Source organism: Ovis aries, chromosome 7 (assembly GCF_016772045.2).
Source record: "Ovis aries strain OAR_USU_Benz2616 breed Rambouillet chromosome 7, ARS-UI_Ramb_v3.0, whole genome shotgun sequence".
Lineage (NCBI taxonomy): Eukaryota > Metazoa > Chordata > Mammalia > Artiodactyla > Bovidae > Ovis > Ovis aries.
Window position 1 is genome coordinate 53,127,799 of NC_056060.1, and position 19,293 is coordinate 53,147,091.

Consider the following 19,293-nt stretch of genomic DNA (forward strand, 5'->3'; position numbering starts at 1 on the left):
AGTCATCTTCGTCCCGCCCACCTCCAACGGTGGTCCCCGCGGCCCACTATTGCTGGTTCGGCATCGCGTGTACGTCTTCGCTGCGGGCTGGTCCGCGCTTTCCCTGCTACGTTTCTTTCTCGAGGGACTGTTCCCTTCCTTTGGTTTCGTGGTCTCTGCGGCTTGGGTCCGGAAACTGCTGAAAGGAACTGGATCTCAACTCTGCGGGTGCAGGCAGGAGGCGGCGGGGAGCTGAAGCAGAACGGTGTGTAAGTGGTAATAATAGTACTGATGGAAGTGTTGGTGTAACGTTGCATGCTTTGGGTGATCTTGCAGTGACTGTTGAGCGACGTAGGCGGGATAAGGGTTATTTAGCCTCTTGTACAGATGTGGAAAATGAGGCCCCCAAAAGGTTAAAGGACTTGGTCAGTGTCATTTAGCGAATTAGTGGCGGAAGGGGAGCCTTTCCGAAGTTACTTGCGGTTTAATTGTTTTACAAGGAGCTGACTTGCAAATGTCTCCTTTTCTTACACTCAGTAGTTATCGAACCAAAACATGCTTGGTGAAGTTCTCATTTATCTAGTTAAGCGTAGAGTCCAGGAGGAAAAAAGACTTTTCCCCCCAGAAAAATAGTAAATTACGATTTTAGCGATATTGTTGAGTTTTGTGACCCGGGGACTGGCTTAGGATGCTGTGAAATATTGTTATAATAAAACATAAAAATGATTCGCTCTGTTTTACCTGTTTATAAATATGTGCTTACTATCTCCGAACCATAGAACTTATCAGACTATAGACTATTGCAAGGAATATAATTTTCTGAGAACTTCTAGAATCTTAACTCTTCAGTTGTTAAAAGTAAAACCAGTGAAATCCCTATTTTATTTTTTTGTCAAAAATGGAGGGTAGATGACTTAGAGGTGATGTCACTTTGTATCTACTATAGCATTAGAGGAAACTAGAAAATCTTTTAGTTTTTAAAAATTGTTTTTAATCACACATATTGTCATGAAATACTAAAGAAGAGCTACTAATGAAAAGTAACAAATCTCGCCCCTTTCAGATGAGATTGGCAATCACATTTAACTTTTGTGGATGGCTGTTTCTTTTAATAGTATACCTTTTTTTGGTATATCTTTAAAGGCATAAAAAGTATGTTCCTCTATTTTTTCACACTTCTGCCATTTAATAAAGTGTGAGTTTAAAACCTCTGAAAACATTCTCTAATAGCATTTAGCTTTATCTTACACCATCCCCTTACCCTCATTTCTCATATTCCCTTTGTATCTATATTCCTATTTTAGTTACATCAAAAAGCATATTTACATATTATGAGAAAAATACTGTTTATGCAGGAGCAAAGTTGTGGCATGAAGTCTTTATAAAGGATATTGTACTGAGTTACTGCTTTGCTTCCCATTTTCTTTGTATACAGACCTGAAGAGAGTTCCTGGATGTGGAGTTTGTTTTTTTAGAACCATCCTTGGGCTGTGAAGTGTTTGATGAAAAAATGTTTGGAAGATTGACTTTTCCACAACTGCTTTTTGCTAGCCTCCTTGGAATTGCTGGAGGAATATATATTTATCAACCAATATTTGAACAGTATTCCAGAGATCAGAAGGAGTTAAAAGAAAAGATGAAATTGGTACAAGACTCAGAAGAGAAGAAAAGTTGATACGACATGGAGTTGAACTGTAATTGCTTAAAATTCCATTGAAATTATACATTGAGTATAAATAATCTAGCAAAAAGTTATTCCCTGTAAATAATCTAGTAAAAGTTATCAATTATACTTTAAATGTAAATACATTATTGACAGTGATTTTAAATTAGCTTTAAAAGTAGCACTGTCAGTTTTAATGTTTACTTTACTTTTTGCCATTCTTTGTCTTTTCACCAGGATCTATAAGTATGTTTCATTTTAAGCAAAAATGAATGTATTAAGGAATATTTTATTTCCTAGTTGAGGCTTATTTTTCTGGGAATGTGGCCTATACGTTGGCAGTCTAGAGTATATAAACTAGCTGGAACGGTGTTTACAGTTGTTTGTAAATGAAGTTAACCAAGTCAACTACCTCATGCAGAATGCACCTCAATTAGCCTACAATTAGCCTACTTTAATATACTTTAGCACTCTTTCAATTCCTGGCTTTCTCATCCCAGGCAGAATGGAGGTGTAAATTGAGAATCAGGATGGCTCAAATTAAATAGAGGTTTTTGAGAAGGTAGATGGTGTCACATAGGGTGGCAAACATGACACAGATCTGTTTACTTAACTCACTAGGCAAATTTGCATTAATAATCACGATCATAGAAGAGTTAATTTATTATGAAGCTATTCATACAGCTAAAGGGTTTTTTGGAAATTGCTAAGAACTGATTTTATATTTTCAGTGAGAGCGTATATGTAATCACATTATACAAAATACTGTAAATCAACTCTTTTTTTAAAAATTAAATTCATTATAACTTAATATAAGCTATCTATGTTGAGATCAGTGTAAGTAATAGGATTAAGAGAGAGAGAGGCTGGGAGGAAGCATGAAATTGTAAGCTTCTGCTCAGTTGCCACAGATGTCTCTTTATATTCTGCTGATTTAGAGCATGTCACATAACCATGGGCACGAATATATCATCTTGTTGCCCAAGCAATGATAATCCTATTTAACATCACGCGAAGTTGAACCACTTTTGATCATTTTGAGAAGGATGCACCTGTCTGTTTGGTAGTCACATACCAACTGTCAGAGAATGAGTCAATTTTTTTTTTTCCAATAAAGGTACTGTTGCTGCTGCTGCTGCTGTTACTGCTGCTGCTGTTGCTGCTGCTGCTGCTAAATAGCCATTCAAATCAAAGCTATAGTGAGATGCTACTTCACATACACTAGGATGACTGCTGTCAAAGAGAGAGGAAGTAGTAAGTGTTGATGGGAATGTGAAGAAGTTGAAACCCTTGAATATTGCTGGTGAGGATATAAAACAAGTTTGGCCGTTGTGAAAGTTTGGAGTTCCTCAAAAAGAAGAACATACAGTGTTACCATATATCCCAGCGATTCTGCTTTTAGATGTGTATCCCAGAGTAGTGAAAACATGTCTGTATAAACATCTGTAAATGAATACTCAAAGCATCATTATTATAATAGCCCCAAAGTGGAAATAATCCAAATGTCTCAGCCAGTGAACGCATAAACATATCATGGTATATCCACGCAATGGAATATTACTTGGTTGAGCACAAAAGGCCACATATTGTGTGATTCTATTTATATGACATGTCCAGGATAGGTAAATGCATAGAGACAAAGTGGATTAGTATTAAATATTTCCCAGTGATTAAGGGGAAGAAGGTATAGGGAGTGACTGCTAATGGATATAGCGTTACTCTTTAGTATAATGAAAATGTTTTGGAACTAGATAGTGGTGTTCAGTGATGTGTTTGTGAATATATTAAAAACCACTGAGTTGCACACTTTACAACTTTATTGTGTGAGATTACATCTCAATAAAACTGTCAGAGAGGGCTTCCCTGGTGATCCAGTGGATAAGAATCCACCTGCTGATGCAGGGGAGATGGGTTTGATCCCTGGTCTGGAAAGATTACACGTGCTATGGGACAGCTAAAGCCTACATGCCACAACTACTGAGCCCACATGCTGCAACTGCTGGAGGCTGTGCTCTGCAATGAGAGGCCACTGCAGTGAGAAGACCCTGCTTTATTGCAACTAGAGGAAACCTGTGCATAGCAGTGAATACCTCATGCAGCCACATTAAAAAAAAAAAACACTGTCAGAGAGGAGGAAAGAAACCCCACTGCTTCCAGAGTAGCAGCTGCAGTTGGGGTAGTCCATTGTTTTCTTCCATAATCCATCTAGTATATGTGTGTGGTATACAATATACATAACATAAAATTTATTATTTTTATGATTTTAAAGCACATTTCAGTGGCATTAAGTATATTCACATTGTTGTGTGACCACCATCACCGTCCATCTCTAAAACGTCTGTTTAGTCTTTGCAAGGCCCAAAGAAGTGACTTGAATGGCAATGTGGAGATGCCCCACCCCTATATCCTTCATATATTTGAAGGTGGCATTAATGTCTGCAATTGCTTGCATGAATTGCTTCCCTGTCATAGTCAGGGAAAGCAGATTCAGAGGCTTTCAGTTGGTTCTTTATACAATAATGATGTAGTATGGACTGAATGCATCCCCCCATTCATAGGGGGGATGCCCTGATCCCCTTGTGAGGGTATTTGGAGATGGGGCATTTGGGAGGTAATTAGGTCCTGAGAGTGGAGCCCTTGTCAGTGGGATTAATAGTAGTGCTAGTCGCTGAGTCCTGTCCAACTCTTTGTGACCCCATCGACTGTAGCCATCAGGTTCCTCTGTCCACAGAATTCTTTAGGCAGAAATACTGGAGTGGTTGGCCCTTTGCTTCTCCAGGGGATCTTCCCAACCCAGGAATCAAACCTGGGTCTCCTGCACTACAAGCAAATTCTTTACCATCAGAGCCACCTATGTTTAAATGGGATCAATGGGATTAGTGCCTTAAAAGATACCAGAGACATGCTCTCTCTCTTGCCCATGTAAGGATATAGCAAGAAGGTGGCTGTCTGCAAATCAGGAAAAGAGGCTTCATCATACGCTGAATCTGCCTCTGCCAGCCCCTTCATCTTGTACACCTCAGCCTTCAAAACAGAGAAAAAAAACCTGTTGTTTAAACCACTTATTTAGTGGAATTTATTAATAGCAGTCTGAATGGACTAAGGCATGACTCTTCCCGTAAGATCAATGTGAGGTCCCTGCTGGCTACTGAGTGTGTATATAAATGTGTGTGAATATGAGTGTATACATATATATATTTATATATCCTATCCATGGGCCTGAATTTGGGGAGGAATGACAAAGGGTTCCTGTAAAACAAATTTGGGTTAAACCTGCATTTTTCCCACCCTCAGTGACCCTGCACTCTAAACTGAGGGACTATGGTTGCATTTAGAGCTTCCTTGTACCAGCCTCAGATCATGCAGTCAACAGGATCTGAATTTTGTCCTGGTTAAAGGCCTTGGGTCTCTCGGTAGGAGCAGAGGAAAGTTTATGGTAGATTCTTGTGGCATTGAGGAGTCCTTCCACAGGTAAACACAGCTTCTTCAATCATTGGGTCTAAATTTATGAAATGACTTAAATTAGGAAACTGGTAAAAGATCTTGATTCCCAGTGTGAAAACCAACAGCCTTCTGCTCACTAATTCTTAATTTTCTTTTAAAAATATGTGGGTCAAGAAACACCCTTTTCTCTCCCCAAAACAATAACACCCATCTGTCTTTTCCTTCAGAATACGGTGACCTTTTAAGCTGTTGGCATAGATCCCTGTATGCTATCAAGTCAAGGCACCCTGGGTGCGCTCCAGCCTGGCTTCCCATTTTAGCAGTTATGACTTGCCATCAGATCTTTGCCACTTGGAAATTCTTTTATTTCTAACTTGGGAGTCCTGTTGCAGCATCTTCTGTCAGTCTCAGCTCATAAAGGACATCCATGTCAGTGGCCTCCTCACCAGTGCCTCATCAGGACCTTTCAGGTGACAGCAGGTGGTGGTTCTGCAGTCTCATCACAAATCCATTATTTTGACTCCAGGGTCAGCAGGGCGAGATAGGGAGAACAAGAAAGTTAAAGAGGGAAAGCCAAGACTGATAGATTTTCAAGGGGGCCATTTGACTTGATCCTATGGGATTTTCTGAAGAGAATCTAAAAAAAGTTTTAGCCATTATTTTGAAATAACTTCAGACTTAAAAAGTACAAAAATAATATAAAAATTTTTCATATACTTGTTATCCAGGTTCCACAGATGTTAACATTTATCCACATTTGCTTTAATTTTTCTGTATATATGTGCTTACATATTATGTACACACAAACATTGTTTTTCTAAACTGGATCATGGAAAAAGCAAGAGAGTTCCAGAAAGACATCTATTTCTGCTTTATTGACTATGCCAAAACCTTTGACTGTGTGGATCATAGTAAACTGTGGAAAATTCTGAAAGAGATGGAAATACCAGACCACCTGACCTGCCTCTTGAGAAACCTATATGCAGGTTAGTAAGCAACAGTTAGAACTGGACATGGAACAACGGACTGGTTCCAAATAGGAAAAGGAGTACGTCAAGGCTGTATATTGTCACCCTGCTTATTTAACTTATATGCAGAGTACATCATGAGACACGTTGGGTTGGAGGAAGTACAAGCTGGAATCAAGATTGCTGAGATAAATATCAATAACCTCAGATATACAGATGACACCACCCTTATGGCAGAAAGTGAAGAACTAAAGAGCCTCTTGATGAAGAGAGTGAAAAAGCTGGCTTAAAGCTCAAACATTCAGACAACTAAGATCATGGCATCTGGTCCCATCATTTCATGGCAAATAGATGGGGAAACAGTGGAAACAATTGCTATTTTCCTGGGCTCCAAAATCATTGCAGATGGTGATTGCAGCCATGAAATTAAAAGACGCTTACTCCTTAGGAGCAAAGTTATGACCAACCTAGGTAGCATATTCAAAAACAGAGACATTACTTTGCCAACAAAGGTCCGTCTAGTCAAGGCTGTGGTTTTCCCAGTGGTCATGTATGGATGTGAGAGTTGGACTGTGAAGAAGGCTGAGCGCCGAAGAATTAATGCTTTTGAACTGTGGTGTTGGAGAAGACTCTTGAGAGTCCCTTGGACTGCACGGAGATCCAACCAGTCCATCCTAAAGGATATCGGTCCTGGGTGTTCATTGGAAGGACTGATGCTGAAGCTGAAACTCCAATACTTTGGCCACCTGATGCAAAGAGCTGACTCATTTGAAAAGACCCTGATGGTGGGAAAGATTGAAGGCAGGAGGAGAAGGGGACGACAGAGGATGAGATGGTTGGACGGCATCACCGACTCGATGGACATGGGTTTGGTGTTGGTGACATGATCTCAGTCATGTCCAACTCTTTGCGACCCCATGAATCGCAGCATGCCTGGCCTCCCTATCCATCACCAACTCCTGGAGTTCACTCAAACTCAGGTCCATCGAGTCTGTGATGCCATCCAACCATCTCATCCTCTGTCATCTCCTTCCCCTTCTCTTCCTGCCCCCAGTCCCTCCCAGCATCAGAGTCTTTTCCAATAAGTCAACTCTTCTCAAAGTCAGTCTCTTTCCATGGACCCACTACTCCAACTCATGATGAGTGTGCAGCCCCCAGAGTTTACAAACCCCCATGCTGGAGTGCTCTTGATTCCTGGGTAGTGGTGGCAGGAGGCCCCTGCTGTGTGGCACATAGAATGTACTATGGTGCTAACAGACTAGGGCAGGCACACCTGCCTTGTTGCCCACCCCATGGTGCCATGGGGCATGGGCTTAATCCTGATCTCTTCTGTACTCATGCCCAGGCTCCTGGCCATGTGGAAGGTGATGGCATGGGCCTCCCCAAGTGAAGGTGACCAAGTCACTGCTTTGGAGTTGTGAACGCAAGGCCATGCAGGTCTCAGGGGACTGATAGCTTACAGTGAACAATGTTGGATTCGTGATCTCTGAAGAAGATGTAGCATCGGGACCAGGGACCAAGCTTGATCACTCAAGAGCTTTTGTGTAGCTGTTTTATTAAAGTATAAAAAGGGACAGAGAAAGCTTCTGACTGACATCAGAAGGGGGACAGAGAGTGCTCCCTTGCTAGTCTTAGCCAGGGAGTTATATACTTTTTCAATTGGTTGTTACAGTAAGTCAAAAGAGTATCTCAAGGTTGTCAAGGTCTTACCAGACCCACTCCCACAATTTACATTTAAGATAACAGGATTAACTAACAATGGAAAGATCTTACCACAATATACATTTTAAGATGACGGGATTAGTCAGAAGGGTCTCAAGAAGGAGAAACATGTCCTCAAGCAAGATACATTGTTATATTGACTAAGACAAAGCAATGTAGAAAAAAAAGTTTATGCTTTTTTTCCTCCTTGAGAACTCCAGACCCCTATCACCTCCTTGAGAGCCCCAGACCCCTATCTCCTCGTCAGGGACCCTGGACTTCTTATCAACCTACTGTCGACTAAAAAAAGATGTAACAAGAGTTGTGAGTTAAGTTTTATTTGGGGCAGAATGAGGACTGCAGCCTGGGAGGCAGCATCTCAGATAGCTCTGAGAGACCGCTCCAAAGCAGCAGTGAGGGAAAGTCAATATATAAGGTTTTGGTGAAGGGGGAGTTCAACCATGAAGCACTGATTTTACAAAAGGCTTTTTGTTAGTCATGAGGATCTGATGTCACCATGAAGGGATTTAGTGCTTCTCTAGGTATGAGGAGGTGCAAGGATTGAGATCATAAAATCTGTTCCTAAAAACATCCAACTATTTATTTATTTTTTTTTAAAGGCTTAAAATGTATTTTAATAAGTTCATGTTGCATTATTTCATTTCTCAGAAAAACTTCAAAGGTATTAGGGACAAATCAAACATGGTACACCAATAAAAAATGCACAGCATAACTACCTAAGATAGGCAAAGCTAAGAGCTACCGTCTGACATTCAGCATACAGCAACCCTGTTCTCAAGATTGTACTAGGCCTATCAAAGCTGTGAATGGCAACATCACAGACACAAAAGGGCCATTTCTGGGTTGTCCTTACCCAAGAAAAAGATGGAGGCAAGTTTAACACAAGATTTTTTAAAGATATACTAAATGAAAATCTCTAAGAGAAAATGTCTTCCTTGGGACATGAAAGGGTAATATATGGGACATAACAGAACCGTATGTATGTTGTCTGTGACCTCTGTGGACATGTGCCTGAATTCCCACCTGGGAGTGATTGGAACAGTGGGGCCAAGGTCATTGGGGGATGTTTCGTTTTTGTGGTATATGTGGCAGGATCTCTGGGGTGAGACAGTGCACTAAGTCGTGTCCAACTCTTGTGACCCCATGGACTGTAGCCTGCCAGGCTCCTCTGTCTACAGGATTCTCCAGGCAAGAATACTGGAGTGGGTTGCCATTTCCTTCTCCAACATCCAACTATTTAAAGACCTGTCCCACCGGATTCCCTGGAGCAGGGAGTGCATCACTCCACACTGAACTCCCCCGGGGGTTGTTGAAGGTCTACAGCTATCAGCAGCATAGGGTTCAGTCTCCGCATGGCAGATGGCAGATGGCAGATGCTCTTGGTAAGTGCCAGTTTGTAGTTGACACTGCCTAGGAATTGACTCAGGATCAGGAAGAGAGGTGTGGGCAGTGGCAGGAGTCAGAGCCATGTACATACAGAGGCTTCAAGCCTCCATCGTGCTCCATTGTACCATCAGATTACACTTGTAAGACACAAATTCAAAGATGAAATTATTGACAACTTTAAGATGGTGACTGCACAGCAATATAATTCTGTGTCCTGGGCCCTGTGTGGTGTTCTGGTTGCATGGCCATGAAGACAACCCTGATGATCACTATTTTTATGTTCAACTTGTTCCAGATTTGGTCAGTTGGAATCCTTTCAAGCTGGCCCTGTTTTTTTCTTTTTTTTTAGTGTTTATTTCCAATATGAAGTGTTATTTTTGAACATTTTCTGAAAATTTTATTGTTTAACATGTTTACAACTAGATACAAAATACTTAAGAATATACTTTGACATTTGCAATGGACATATTTGAAAGGTAAGTTTTGTTAATGTAGCTTATAAACAAAAATATTTTGACAGCCCCAGTTAAAACAAGCAAGCTCTTAACTGAGGTTTAATATATTCAGTTTCTGTAATAACTTTCTCTTGTTTTTCTCTGGATACACTTTTCTCAAATTCCTTTTTGAATTTCCTCTGCCCATGCCTTAAATACTGAGCAATCCTCTGGATTCTGCACCAAGTCCCCTTTTTACCCTTTCAGCACATTTTCTAGACTTTGCCTCTCACATCTGAGTGGTAATAGCTCCAGTTCATGTCTTCTGTACTGCAGACCAGCATTTTCAACTGCATACTAGAGTTTCACTTGGATGTTCTGCTGGTGCTGGCATGTCAGAGTTGAAATGTCCTGAACTTGTTGATTATGGTCGATTTCACTCTTCCTACCTGTTGCTTTCTTTTGCTTAGGGGTTCCTAGTTGCCCAAACCAGACACCTGAGCATTTCCATGAGTTCCTTCTCCCTCCCCGCCTACAACCAAGTCTTCTTGATTCACTCTCCTAAGTATCTCAACTCTGTCTATTCATCCTCATCCTCACGGCCACCCCCTTCAACCAGATCACTGTTACCCCTCACTTGGATTTCAGCATGCTAACTGGCCTTCCCAGCCAATTCTTAGCCTCACAGCCCTTAAGAAAAGGCATTGTGAATTCTGGTCCTGGCTTTGCCACTTATTAGCTATGTAAAACTGGTGAGGTTACTTAATCTCTTTAATGAGCTTTTTCCTCATCTGTGATATGGAGACAAGAATAGTGCTTATTTCATAGGGCAATTGTGAGAAGTAAATGAGGTGATACATGTAAAGTTCTTAGCATATTGGCTGATTCAGAGTAAATGGTCAATAAATGTTAGCCTTTATTATAAGCATTCCAGGGTCCTTCATTACCCAACCTCTGCTTATTTCTCCAGTTTCTTTGATTGCTCCTTCCACTCTTTTCAGCTTTTCTGAGCTTTCATTTGCTCCAGTATATCATTCTCTCTTTTTTGCCTCCAAGCCGTGCTTCTGATCTTTTTCGTAGAATTCTCTTCTCTCACCTTCCCCAGGGCTTCCCTTGTAGCTCAGCTGGTGAAGAATCTGCCTGCAATGCAGGAGACCCTGGTTCGATTCCTGGGTCGGGAAGATCCTCTGGAGAAGGAAATGGCAACCCACTCCGGTATTCTTGCCTGGAGGATCCCATGGACAGAGGAGCCTGGCAGGCTAAACCTCATGGTGTCGAAAGAGTGAGACACGACTTAGCAACTAAACCACCCCACCTTCCCCACTTATTCATCCTTAATCTATACATCACTTATCTCTGGGAAGTATTGATCTGGTATCAATTAACTTGTGTTTCAATTAGTCATACTTAGCCACTGAACAACAACTTCCCTTATCAAGGATCTTATCTCACTGCACAGAAGTTAACTTGATCTCTTTGAGGACAGGATCACTGAGGGCAAGGACCAGTTTGCCTTGTTCACTATTGCATCTCTAGGACCTAACACAGTGTTTTCACTTGCTGAATGGAATGACAGAATGGGTGATGTATGAGCCCCAGCATCGCTGTTTTCTGATCTCCTGCCTGGTGAACTGGTGACAGCCCTGCCTGGCTGTAGGAGTGGGGAGGGCTGAGCGCTCCTTGAATCATATGAACCATTAGCAGTTGCTGCTGCATTGTTGGTGCCCTTCCCCCCACCCCCAGCAGATCTTAGCTGATCAGTTACTCCCAAGACTTCCTCTACACATGAACATGGAACTACTTTCCCTGTTTTAACCTCTACTGATGACAGTTTGATGGCTTTTCTCTAAGGACTATCCCTTGAAACCATCACCCTATAGTGAATCTCTTATCCCCAACTCTGTGATTACTGCATTGTATTTGCCTGGAACTATTAAATATGTATTCAATATTTAGCAACTTCATATGATTCACCCTATATGTGATTTTTTAAAGTAATCTGAGAAGCTCATTGTACTGTAATGCAAACTGAGTGGTTATAGACTAAAAGGATAGTGGAATTGGGAAGGTGGCCTTGAGACAGCTGGAATTTGTGATCCAAGAAGAATCTGTGAGATAGAACAGGTAGGAGGAGCAGGTGGACTAGGACTTCCAAACATTTCACTTTGCTTCGGTTCAGTTCAGTTCTGTCGCTCAGTCGTGTCCGACTCTGTGACCCCATAAATCACAGCACACCAGGCATTCCTGTCCATCACCAACTCCCAGAGTTCACTCAAACTTACATCCATCAAGTCGGTGATGCCATCCAGCCATCTCTTCCTCTGTTGTCCCCTTCTCCTGCCCCCATTCCGCCCCAGCATCAGAGTCTTTTCCAATGAGTCAACTCTTTGCATGAGGTGGCCAGAGTACTGGAGTTTCAGCTTTAGCATCATTCCTCCCGAAGAACACCCAGGGCTGATCTCCTTTAGAATGGACTGGTTGGATCTCCTTGCAGTCCAAGAGACTCTCAAGAGTCTTCTCCAACACCACAGTTCAAAAGCATCAATTCTTCGGCACTCAGCTTTCTTCACAGTCCAACTCACATCTATACATGACTACTGGAAAAACCATAGCCTTGACAAAACAAGACCTTTGTTGGCAAAGTAATGTCTCCGCTTTTGAATATGCTATCTAGGTTGGTCATAACTTTTCTTCCAAAGAGTAAGCGTCTTTTAATTTCATGGCTGCAGTCACCATCTGCAGTGATTTTGGAGGCCCCCCAAAATAAAAGTCTGACACTGTTTCCACTGTTTCCCCATCTATTTCCCATGAAGTGATGGGACCAACCATGATCTTCGTTTTCTGAATGTTGAGCTTTGAGCCAACTTTTCCACTCTCCCCTTTCACTTTCATCAAGAGGCTTTTTAATTCCTCTTCACTTACTGCCATAAGGGTGGTGTCATCTGCATATCTGAGGTTATTGATACTTATCCCAGCAATCTTGATTCCAGCTTGTGCTTTATCCAGCCCAGCGTTTCTCATGATATACTCTGCATATAAGTTAAATAAGCAGGGTGACAATATACAGCCTTGACGTACTCCTTTTCCTATTTGGAACCAGTCTGTTGTTCCATGTCCAGTTCTAACTGTTGCTTCCTGACCTGCACATAGGTTTCTCAAGAGGCAGGTCAGGTGGTCTGGTATTCCCATCTCTTTCAGAATTTTCCACAGTTTACTGTGATCCACACAGTCAAAGGATTTGGCATCGTCAATAAAACAGACATAGATGTCTTTCTGGAACTCTCTTGTTTTTTCGATGATCCAGTGGATGTTGGCAATTTCATCTCTGGTTCCTCTGCCTTTTCTAAAACCAGCTTGAACATCAGGAAGTTCACAGTTCACGTATTGCTGAAGCCTGGCTTGGAGAATTTGAGCATTACTTTACTAGTGTGTGAGGTGAGTACAATTGTGCGGTAGTTTGAGCATTCTTTGGCATTGCCTTTCTTTGGGATTAGAATGAAAACTGACCTTTTCCAGTCCTGTGGCCACTGCTGAGTTTTCCAAATTTGCTTACATATTGAGTGCAGCGCTTTCACAGCATCATCTTTCAGGATTTGAAAGAGCTCAACTGGAATTCCATCACCTCAACTAGCTTTGTTAGTAGTGATGCTTTCTAAGGTCCACTTGACTTCACATTCCAGGATGTCTGGCTTTAGGTGAGTGGTCACACCATCATGATTATCTTGGTGGTGAAGATCTTTTTGTACAGTTCTTCTGTGTATTCTTGACACCTCTTTTTAATATCGTCTGCTTCTGTTAGGTCCATACCATTTCTGTCCTTTATCGAGCCCATCTTTGCATGAAATGTTCCCTGGTATCTCTAATTTTCTTGAAGAGATCTCTAGTCTTTCCCATTCTGTTGTTTCCTCTATTTCTTTGCATTGATCGCTGAGGAAGGCTTTCTTCTCTCTTCTTGCTATTCTTTGGAACTCTGCATTCAGATGCTTATATCTTTCCTTTTCTCCTTTGCTTTTTGCTTCTCTTCTTTTCACAGCTATTTGTAAGTCCTCCCCAGGGAGCCATTTTGCTTTTTTGCATTTCTTTTCCATGGGAATGGTCTTGATCCTGTCTCCTGTACAGTGTCAGGAACCTCCGTCCATAGTACATCAGGCACTCTACCTATCAGATCTAGTCCCTTAAATCTATTTCTCACTTCCACTATATAATCATAAGGGATTTGATTTAGGTCATACCTGAATGGTCTAGTGGTTTCCCCTACTTTCTTCAATTTAAGTCTGAATTTGGCAATAAAGTGTTCATGATCTGAGCCACAGTCAGCTCCTGGTCTTGTTTTTGCTGACTGTATAGAGCTTCTCCATCTTTGGCTGCAAAAAATATAATCAATCTGATTTTGGTGTTGCCTATCTGGTGATGTCCATGTGTAGAGTCTTCTGTTGTGTTGTTGGAAGAGGGTGTTTGCTATGACCAGTGCATTCTCTTGGCAAAACTCTGTTAGCCTTTGCCCTGCTTCATTCGTTATTTGGTTGAGACATGCTTTGCCTAAGGACTTCCCTGGCAGTCCAGTGGTTAAGACTCTGCTTTTCCAATGCAGGGTCTCTGATCAGTAACTAAGATCCCAGATACCTCCTGATGCGGTCAAAAATTTTAAAAAGTAATAAATAAAAAATGCTTTGCCTGAAAGCTCACAAGGTAGGCCCCAAAATCGCTGTTCAGACCTTGAGGGCACTGGAGGAGGAATTTGGCGCCTCTAATGAGAACCTGGTGGAGAAGGCAATAGCAACCCACTCTAGTACTCTTGCCTGGAAAATCCCATGGACGGAGGAGCCTGGTAGGCTACAGTCCATGGGGTCACAAAGAGTTGGACACTTACTGAGCGACTTCACTTTCACTTTTCACTTTCATGCATTGGAGAAGAAAATGGTAACCCACTCCAGTGTTCTTGCTTGGAGAATCCCAGGGACGGCAGAGCCTGGTGGGCTGCCGTCTATGGGGTCGCACAGAGTCGGACACGACTGAAGCGACTTAGCAGCAGCAGCAGTAGCAGTGAGAACCTGCGCGCCTGAAGCTTCCCACCTCTGCCTCACAGCCACAGATCCAAGCGGCCCACAGAAAGCCGTCGGCACTGAGAGGCGGAAGCCGCTAGGGGGCAGCAGAGGCTCGCAGATATCTCGCTACAGGCGCCAGTCTTTCAAGTATTATTATTTTTTTAATTTTAAAGAATTGCTCTAATACTGGGAAATTTAAGTAAGAGAGATTTTGTCATCTGAACTCGACTGTTCAAGAGCAGAGACCCTGTTTACTACCCCACTTAACTACCCTTTCTGACGGCCCACCCCCCACCTCGCCCCAGTCATCCAGTCATTCTCAAGTATCCCAGAGGTTTCCCTCACTCCAGAACATCAATGCCAGGCTACCCGAGTGAGGAGCTGGCGGGGCCGGATGGACAGTGGCAAAGCCAGGACGCCCAACGCGGATCTGGCCCCCGGGGAAGCCAGACCAAGTGGGCAGTCCCTGCAAGCCGGGAGTCCGCCCCTCAGATCCTCAGATCCTCGCTTAGGGCCTCAGGAGCCGTAGGTCTCAGGGCCGACTTTGCAACCGCTCAGCACCTGTGGCCACCAGAGACAGATACTGACCTGACGCCCTGAAAACACCTGCAGAAAATGCCTTTGAGGGAGGAGACTTGGCGAGCGGCACCAAACTATAACCTATAGTGGCCTGATCCCAGAGCAGTTTTTAAATGTCATCCCTATGTCTCGAAACGAAAACAACCCCTCCAGGAAAGAACAGTGGAGACCGGGTTTGGGCTAAAAGAGGCGAGTGGGGAACTTTGTGTCGGCCCCCTGGGCAGGTACGTAGGGGCTGGGGGCGGCGCGCTCGCCCTGTCTGGCCGGGGTGCGCCTCGAAGTGACGGGAGGAAGCGGGAGGTGGAGGGCGGGGAGGAGGTCCCGCCCCCACCTCGCGCTCCTTTACGGGAAGTGATGTGGGGCCAGACGGAAAATACCCGCCAAGGACCCGAAAAGGCCGGCAGCGGGTGGACGCGGCGTGCGCAGAGACAGCGGCGTGGGGACCGCGGGCGGAGCAGGTGAGGCGGAGGCGCGGGCTGGGAGGCACGCTCGCGCTCGGGGCGCCGGGCCCCCCGCGGGGCAGCGCGGCGGAGCGGGCGCACCCAGGGTCTGGCCCTGGGGCCGGGTGTTGGGGTTGCAGCTACTCTCCGCTCTCTGGGAGGCAGAGCCCACCGGAGAAGCTTCTTTGCTTCTCCCAGGCCCTCAGCACAAACTCTACGATGACAATCGCGGGGGTAGGGGTCAGCTTGGGCGAGGTGCCGATTAGGCGGAGTCCCAGGTTGGGATGGGGCTGAGGTCACCTCCCGGCGCATCCAGGTGCTAGGGGCCGCATGGAGGTGGCGGGGTGGGAGGAAGGAAACTTCTCAGGCAGGAGAGGAGGCTCCTGCACGGCCTCTCTAATTCTTTCCTTCCTTCGGTTTTGTCAGTTGAATGATTTATAAAGTCTTGACACCTTTGTTGGGCGGGGTCTGGACTGCAAACTGTCTGGGTGGGAGAGGGTTCCCCCCAGCCCTTTCCCTGCCAGCCAGCCAGAAAACCCTACCAGGCAGTCAGGCCCTTCTGTCTTGACTGGCGGTAGGGCCGATGTGATGACAGGTTTCGGTAACTCTTGCCAAAGCTTTTGTCTCTGTCCCAATAGATCACGGATTAAGCAAAGTCAGGCCTGAAGTGAAGGAAGTCTTGTGAACCCATGGCTTTGCCTTCCCATCATTTTGGCTCCTGCGGGCCACCTGCATGGCCTCAGCGTCATCTGTTAGATCCTCTGTCTCACAGGTCTTCTGTGGGCTAACAGCTATTTTCCCCTACTGGATGGATTCTTAACTTTGGGATTGGCTTATCAGTCAGAGGTTGGAGGTATCCTCTTATGCTGTATAAAGTTTCTATAATTATCGGTGGTTTAGTTTGTTGGTGCTCCACTGTTCCTGTTTTATTGATTTATTTATGCCTTCTTAGAAACTTGTTTTAGGGGAAAAACACAGTCTGGAAGACAGAGTTTTTGCAGATGGTTACAAGTAAAGAAAGGCTAATGTAGTGCCGAAAAAACTTGCCTGAGGATCTGTATTTTATGTTAGTTTTCACTCCTACTTTCTTTCCTTTATTCTTTCTTTCTTACTCCCTCCCTCCCTTAATTTCCATGACCTGCCTTGATTTTACTAATTTTGATGCAGTATAACTAATTTTTTCTTTTCTCGCTGCGCTTTTGGTGTCAAATCTAAGAAAGCATTGCTCAATCCAAAGTCCTGAAGATTTATGCCTATGTTTTCTTCGAAGAGTTGTTAGTTTTAGCTCTTACATTTCCATCTTTGGCTTGCTTTAATTTTGTACATGGTGTGAGGTAGGAGTGTTAACAGTTTTTTGCATGTGCGCATCAGGTTCTCCCAGCACCATTTGTTGAAAAGATTATTTTTTCCCCCTTTGAATACCATTGGTGCCTGTGTTGAGAATAAATTGACAGTAAACGTGAGGGTTTATTTCTAGACTTTCAGTCCTACTGCATTGAGCTGCATGTCTATCCTTATGCTAGCGTCATACTCGCCTCTATTAACTATGTAAGTGCAAAGTTTTGAGATGGGGAAGTGTGAGTCCTCCCACTTTGTTTTTCTGAGACCATTCTGGCTATTCTGGGTCCCTTGAATTTCCATATGTAATTTAGGATCAGCATCTCAATTGCTGTTGCCTGATTTTACAACAGATGCAAGGGTGTTGAAGTGGGCAACGGTCTCTAGGAACCAGACTCTTCATTTTCCTCTTCCAAACCTGCTTTTCCCTCCATCTCGTCTATCTCCTCAATTAATGGCAACTTCATTATTACAGGTGCTCAGACTAAACACCCTGGGGTCACCCCTGACTCTTTTCTTGGTCTCATACCCCACATCTAGTCTCTGAGCAGAGTTCATTAGTTCTGCTTTGAAACTGCATCTAGGATAGGAACCATTTTGTAACACTTTCACTGCTCCCACCAGGTTCCCTTCGTTTGCCAACCTGGGTTACTCCAAAGCCTCCCGCAGGCCCAGCCTTCTTCCACCGTCACCGCTCTATGGTCTGTTCTCGACAAAGTTGCTGAAGCCATTTATGTCACTCAGTCCTGTGCTCAAAACTCACTGGTGGCTTGTTATACCAGAGGGACACCTCTGTCGCCTGCAGTCCCTTACGGGGTATGTGGCTTCACCTTCCATCACTCCCCTCTTTTCTCACTCGCCTTCAGCCACACCTCAGGACCTTTGCTGTTTCCTCTTTCTGGAATGTTCTTCCTTCAAAAGTCTGCACTGCTTACTCACTCATTTCATTCAAATCGAGTCATTTCTTTAGAGATGCTTTCTTGTCCCATCCCATCTAAATTAGTGTCCCCCACCCCTCACCCCAACATTTTCTTCCTCTTTGCCTTATTTTGCTTTAGAGTGTCTGTAGCGTTCTTTGTCATTGCACACACACACATCTGTGCCCCACTGGTAGAGTACAAGCTCCATGAAGGTCAGGAATGTGTCTTGTTTGCTGTGGTGGAGGTAGCACCTGGAATGGTTTCTGGCACAGATTAAACCCTAAAAAAAAACCAAACAAACAAACAAAAAAAAACACCTCATTGAGTGAATGAAAAGGGAATGAGAAGCTGAGAAATGGGGATCACTCTGCTATTTCTTTCTCACTCTTCCTTCCCATTCGCAGTGTCCATAGCTACACCAACTCCTCCTTCTCTCCTTTTCTATCTACTTTTTTCCCTGCAGAGAATGGCCTTACTCTTCTTGGAAAGGGAAAGGTCAAACAAAGGTCAAACAAAGGAAGAGAAAGGTCAAACAAAGCAGAAAGGTGAGGACTTTGGGTCCTTCCCGACTGAGGGCAGGACCTGGGCAGACTGGGAGGAGGCCTTCAGCACCTGTCTCTAGTGATTTGGTTTCTTGTGCTGATCTAGGGAGAGTGAAATTCCTTGGAAATTTGAGAAAATGGAGTTTCATTTCCTGATGAATATTTTGTAGAGCAGTGAATTTAATTTTTCTGTGGCTTCTAACTGAAATTTCCAATTATGAGACTCATTTTGACTTTTAATTGCATGATGACTTCAGACTGTCAACTGAGAATGCATATGTGGCCTTATTTCCATGATGAGATTGTAATATCCTGGAGGCAGAGCATGGCTTCATCTCCTATGTGATCCCTGTACTGCAAGCTATCATAGACAAAAGAAGTGTCCAATAAACTCTTGCTGAATGTGCCCGTAAGTTAATGAATAAACTTGGATTTGCTTTCATCATTAGAAACCTCTAGTCTATATATTCAATTTTTCTCAGTCTGTAGATGTTTAAGTATCTTGTTTTAGTCTACCTCATCCTGCTGTTGTTGATAAAGCAGTATTGGCTAGAGTTGAGAGAGGTTTCCTGCCGACCTTTCTCATTGAAAATTGAATTAACTGGCCTGGAGAGTATAGTAATCACTGTGGTATTTTAAAAATTGAACTAGCTTTCCATTGTTTAACCTATCTTGGAATATGCCGTATCTAATATTCACTACAAACTATGAGAAAGGATTCTTTTTACACCCATGGCATGTATATGTGTGTGGATGTAAATAATGCGAGCCCTAGCTAACTTGATAGGTGGGGGAATCCCTTTCAAAATGTATACATATGTCAAATCACCGTG

At 43.4% G+C, this 19,293-nt stretch overlaps 2 protein-coding genes across 21 annotated transcripts in view; both read left to right on the plus strand.

Moving 5' to 3' along the window:
* Nucleotides 1-4: 4 nt before the first annotated feature.
* On the plus strand, nucleotides 5-3,453 carry PIGBOS1 (PIGB opposite strand 1). Of its 4 annotated transcripts, XM_027971814.2 has the most exons (3): nucleotides 5-244; nucleotides 1,415-1,673; nucleotides 2,760-3,453. In XM_027971814.2, exon 2 carries the CDS (start codon nucleotides 1,490-1,492, stop codon nucleotides 1,652-1,654), a length of 165 nt encoding a protein of 54 aa, XP_027827615.1. In that variant the 5' UTR covers nucleotides 5-244; nucleotides 1,415-1,489; the 3' UTR covers nucleotides 1,655-1,673; nucleotides 2,760-3,453. The 4 variants fall into 4 exon arrangements, with proteins under 4 accessions (XP_027827615.1, XP_027827616.1, XP_027827614.1 ...); XM_027971815.2 differs by having other exon boundaries at nucleotides 5-248; nucleotides 1,415-3,453; XM_027971813.2 differs by having other exon boundaries at nucleotides 1,415-3,453.
* RAB27A (RAB27A, member RAS oncogene family) overlaps nucleotides 5-19,293 on the plus strand; it is a 97,887-nt gene continuing 78,598 nt past the window's right edge. For 8 of the 17 annotated variants that reach the window (XM_060417915.1, XM_042252437.2, XM_042252438.2 and 5 more), the window contains exon 1: nucleotides 15,585-15,678. The gene's annotated coding sequence lies outside the window, so the exon portion shown is untranslated. Of the gene's footprint in view, nucleotides 249-1,414; nucleotides 15,679-19,293 lie in introns of those variants that run through there. The other 9 variants (XM_060417902.1, XM_060417904.1, XM_060417901.1 and 6 more) reach the window with 7 other exon arrangements.